At 51.0% G+C, this 4,822-nt stretch overlaps 1 protein-coding gene across 1 annotated transcript; it reads right to left on the reverse strand.

The window, feature by feature from the left end:
* Positions 1 to 260: 260 nt before the first annotated feature.
* MYCN (MYCN proto-oncogene, bHLH transcription factor) lies at positions 261 to 4,311 on the reverse strand. Its single transcript, XM_075148020.1, has 2 exons — positions 3,049 to 4,311; positions 261 to 1,765 (listed from the first exon to the last, which is right to left on the reverse strand). The coding sequence occupies exons 1-2, from the start codon at positions 3,803 to 3,805 to the stop codon at positions 1,167 to 1,169; spliced, it is 1,356 nt and encodes a 451-aa protein (XP_075004121.1). The 5' UTR covers positions 3,806 to 4,311; the 3' UTR covers positions 261 to 1,166.
* Positions 4,312 to 4,822: the final 511 nt, after the last annotated feature.

Here is a 4,822-nt window from a genome sequence, read left to right on the forward strand (position 1 = left end):
TTCAGTCCCCTGGGATAATCCTGACATCACAAGAGACATCTGAAGTATGAAAGAAGAGGAAAATTGTTCTAACTACAGTTACTTTTTACCCAGAAATGGAAATGTCCTGCCTAGCTGACTTTATTTATAGAAGGTCACCTATAGTTTGAGAGTTTAAGTGCCCAGGATATGGGACCATGTTTTTGTATTTCATGAACATTGCAAAGTTAAAGATTTTATTTAAAAGAACAACATTTAAAAGAAAAATAGTAAATGGCACATCATGTAATTGCTATTTATTTTCATAAACATGAGGTATTTCAAAGTGCTATAAGACGCAGCACTAAATGTACATCGTTGGAAGAAATTAAACACAGAACTTTGCAGTTACCCAGTTCTATGCACCAAACATTAACAAATACATTAACTGGAAGAAACAGGCTAGGAAAAGGCATATATAGTAAATTTCTTTACAAAAGTTTCTTAGTTCAAAAAAGTGATAAAGTAATATCTACTCAAAACTTTCACAACTCATTTTCATACGAAAATATAAGTATCAAATTTAGTTATGTATCAGCATCATACTAAAGTATACAGGCAATGTAAGAATTAGTACAGTACATAACAGAGATTAACAATATATTTGTATACAAAAACATGCTCCTCAAACATTGAGGTATTACAGTACTTAGGTATGAACTTCCAGTCTAATACTGGTAGCAAAAGCCACCTCTCATAACCCAAGACATGTACAAAAGGCAAGTGTGTAGATGGTATTTACAGAAAATTCCCACAGGGGTACAAATGCCAACCCCTAAAGTAACATCTGTTAGAACATAAGCACCATAAAACTTAGGAATGAACGTTTTAAAACTCAACTAGATGTCATCAGCAGCTCCAAATGCTCACAACAATTTAAAAAAAAAAATCCCCACCATCTACAGTTCTTAAGAAGAAAAACAAAGGCAGTCCATTGTTGTCTGGTAGTCTTGCAATAAACTCCTTGCAAGAACATCCATTTGCTCCGTACCCGGATAATACAGTTTGTCGATTACTTCAGGGACTGGATTGAAAGTAAAACCAACATTCTTAACGTCAAAAAACACAATTTTTTTTAAAGAATCAAAAATGTGCAAAGTGGCAATGACTGTCCTGGTCAGCCAAAAAAAAACAAAACAAAAAAAAGTTTAGCAAGTCCGCTTGTATTCTATTTTCTTTAGCAATTGTTGTTGTCTGGCTTGCAATTTTTCCTTTTCTAGCAGTAACTTCTGCTCCTCTGCCTGAAGGGAATGAACATATTCAGTGGCTTTTTTCAAGATCACAACTTTTGCAGCTTTCTCATTTTTAACCAGTTCTGGAACATGGTCCCTTAATGTGAGGAAACTTGACCGTAGATCATTACGCCGTTGACGCTCCAGGATATTATGGTTGCGTCGACGTTCACTATCCTCTGAATCAGAGTTTCGAGGACTTGAACTCTTAGACTTTGGTTGGATTGTGGGTTTTACTGGACGGGGCACCTCGGTTTTTAACTTTTTCTGTGGTGGAGCATCTTCACTCTCCATGTATGGAGAAGGAGCGGCATAATTATGCTGCTGGTGAATTGGTGCACAACGCTTTAAAATCAGTTCATTCTGCTGTGTCCTGACTGATGGAAAAGTGGTATTTTTAGGACGCACTGTAATAGTTAGGGTGGTAACAGCCTTGTTGGAGGAGGAGCGTCTTTTCTCTACTGTCACAACATCTATTTCTTCTTCTTCATCCTCTTCTTCCTCATCTTCATCATCTTTTGGCAACAGAAAATGGAAAATAAAATAGACGTTATTCTCACAGAAAATACTTCGAACAAGTATCAACCCAGATGTATTTATTGACAAAATATGTACAGTAAAAGCAGCAATGAAATAACTGATGGCAAACCCACGGTGTGCCCACCATCTGTAGTCAGATACAGATCTGGAAAAGTATGTAATATACATTAAATGACTAAAGAATAGTGATTTCTGAAAGTTTAATAAGTTTAGTGAGTTTTTTTTAAATACTTCTAATTTTCAATCAAAGCGGGGCTGCCACCCACATAATCACAGCAGCAGAAAAGAGTTTTTAGACAGAATGTATATATTTTTAACGGAATCGTAGAGCTGTGGTACAAAAGGCATGCACAGTGCCACAACACAGCCCTTGCTTAGTAGAAAAGCAGCCGGAAAACGAAACAATCGCTGGGTTTGTTCTGAGGCAGAAGGTGAAGCTGCTCCAGCCAGGGACCCTTTAAGCCGGCGCTTGGTGCACTGCCAAGAAGACAGCTGTTGGAAGTGCTTCCTCACCCAAAGCTGTCAAACCAGACATTAAAGGGACAGCAGGCTTCGAAACCCGGGACGGATCACCAAGTCTATGGCGATGGTCGCACGGACCAGCTCATCTACACACTCGAAACCACCTTTCAGCCCAAGTGGACTTCTCTGCAGGCGCGGACAGGAGAGGTTTCTGGGCATTTTAGGTTCTGTCAGTGCGAGCGCACCCGCTGCTCTGAGGGGTCCCTAGCCTGCTCCAGCCTTCCCAAATCACGCCTAGGGGCACACACGGTCATCCCACGAACCCCCTTCCTCAGGGTGGGGGTGCCAGCCCGCTCTGCCCACCAGCCCCTCCAGCATGGCCGCTGGGATGAGGGCAGGAGAAGGGGGCAGAAGATAAGGAAGCCCGGGGGGTCCCCAGCACCACGCAGCCCCACGGGTTAGGCTCCTGCCCCGCTGCTCCCCCGGACCTGCCGCTGCCAGGACAGGAAACCGGCAGCCGGCTGCCCCCGGGGCTGCTGCCCCCCGTGGGGCCCTGGCCGCGGGGGCACCGCCGCTGCCGCCGCGCCTGCTGCCGCCTGCCGGCCGCCCCGCACCGCCCGGCCCCGCACGTCGATGCCGCCGGCGGGGACCGAAGCGGGACGCAGCCGCCCCCGCCTGGCCCCGGGCAGCCCGCGGCGGGGGCGCGCAGCCGTCGGCGCCCGGAGGCAGCGCCTCCACCCCCACCCCACCCCACCCCAGCCCGGGGACGGGGCGGCCGCGCACGGCGAGCGCTTACCCGAGTCGCTGAGGGTGTCGTCCCCGGAGCTGCTGCTGGCCCGGCTGTCCCCGGCGGGGCGCGGCGGGCGGCCGCCCCGCGGAGCGCCGTCGCCCGCCGCTGCCACCGCCCCCGCCCCGGCGCGGCCCGCCGCCGCCTCCCGCTTGGTGACGGGGAAGGGGAAGACCACGGCCGGGTCCACGCACTCGGGCACGGCGCCGGCCAGCTCCGCGCGGCCGCTGGCGGCGGCGGGGCTGCCCGCGGCGGCGGCGGGCCCCGGGGGCGGCGGCGGCGGGGCGGCGGCGGCGGCGGCGGCGGCGGGCGCCTTGCCCTGCAGCTTCTCGCTGACCGCCCGCTCCAGCTTCTCGCGGGCGGAGAAGCCGCTCCACATGCAGTCCTGGATGATGATGGAGTTGAGGTTGTTGGTCACGCCGAGGCCCGTCTCGAAGAAGTCCCCTCCGTCCGAGCCGCCCCACAGGTCGGCCTCAGGGGGCAGCAGGAGCAGCTCGGACGCCCAGTCCAGGGGGTCGGCGGGGCGGCAGCCCCCCAGGGCCGCCCCTCCCCACGGCCCCGGGGCCCCCCCCGGGGGGTGCTCCTGGAGCCCGGCCCGGCTGGGAGACAGGGGAGGGGTAGGCAGCAGCTCAAACTTTTTCCAGATGTCCTCCCCGGGGGGAGCGGAGTCCGGCCCGCACAAATAAAAATCATCTTCGTCCGGGTAGAAACAGGGCTGCAAAGAGTCGAACTCGAGGTCTGGGTTTTTACTGACCATTCCTGGCATTACGGGTCTCTTCTTGCTGATCCCTGGGTCGGGCAATGCTTTTAGAGACAGGTTTTATGGGTATTTCCACCAAAGGGAAGGAGAGGTTCTCCCAAGACCTGAAACTAAACCAAAAATAAAAAAAACAACCGCAATTAAAACACGAAGAAACAAACAGACACGAATGCGACTCCCTTCCTCTTAACCGAAGGGAAAAAAAAAAAAATCCCATCATCAATAGCAAGAAAGAGGGAGACTTTTGCAAGTTGAGAAAAAATGCATCTCGCACACCTTTCCTCCCGACTCAAGATATTGCAAGAAAAGCGATCAGGTAGCGCTCCCACATGCAAAGCTTTCCGCCTTCCCCGGCGCTCCGTGAGGACACAAAACCAGCCGGCAAGGTACAGCAAGGATGCAAAGCACCTCTGTGCTTTTTGCACATAGCAGTCGCCTGCTCTCCCCAAACTGCTTCAAACGCTCAAAACAGCAGAGTAACTGTAGACAGATGATACCGTAATCTCTCCAGAAAGCCCTCTTAATACACCAGCAAAAGTAGAGGAAGTTTACTCCTTTTGTCATCTGCGGAGCAGTGCAAAGGGGAGAGAGAAGGATGCAAAAAAGGGGGCGGAGGGGCTCTTTGCAACTTCGCAAATCGCCAGTTCATTCACTCAAGGCGAGCCAGAGAAATCCGCACAAAACACAAGGGGGGAAAGAGGAGGGGGGGAAATTCAGCAGCAACAGAAATTATCAACCTTATGTAATAATCTCACGCACAAAAATGCATTAAAACCACCCCGGCGCCACCAACAAAGCCTCCTGATTTGCCAGGAAGGTACGGGAAGTTTTCTCTCCCCCTTTTTCCAGTTTAAGACAAGAGCAACGGAGAGGTTCCAAGGACAACAACTTTGCCCATTTTGCCACTTCATGCAATCAAACCTCCTGCAAACACACCAGCTTTTCAGCCCTCTCACCTCCGGAAAATGCACGCTGCCGCCCTTACCTCGGCCGGACCCCCCACTCACTAGCCACGACCAGTCA

This window comes from Calonectris borealis, chromosome 3, assembly GCF_964195595.1.
Source record: "Calonectris borealis chromosome 3, bCalBor7.hap1.2, whole genome shotgun sequence".
NCBI lineage: Eukaryota > Metazoa > Chordata > Aves > Procellariiformes > Procellariidae > Calonectris > Calonectris borealis.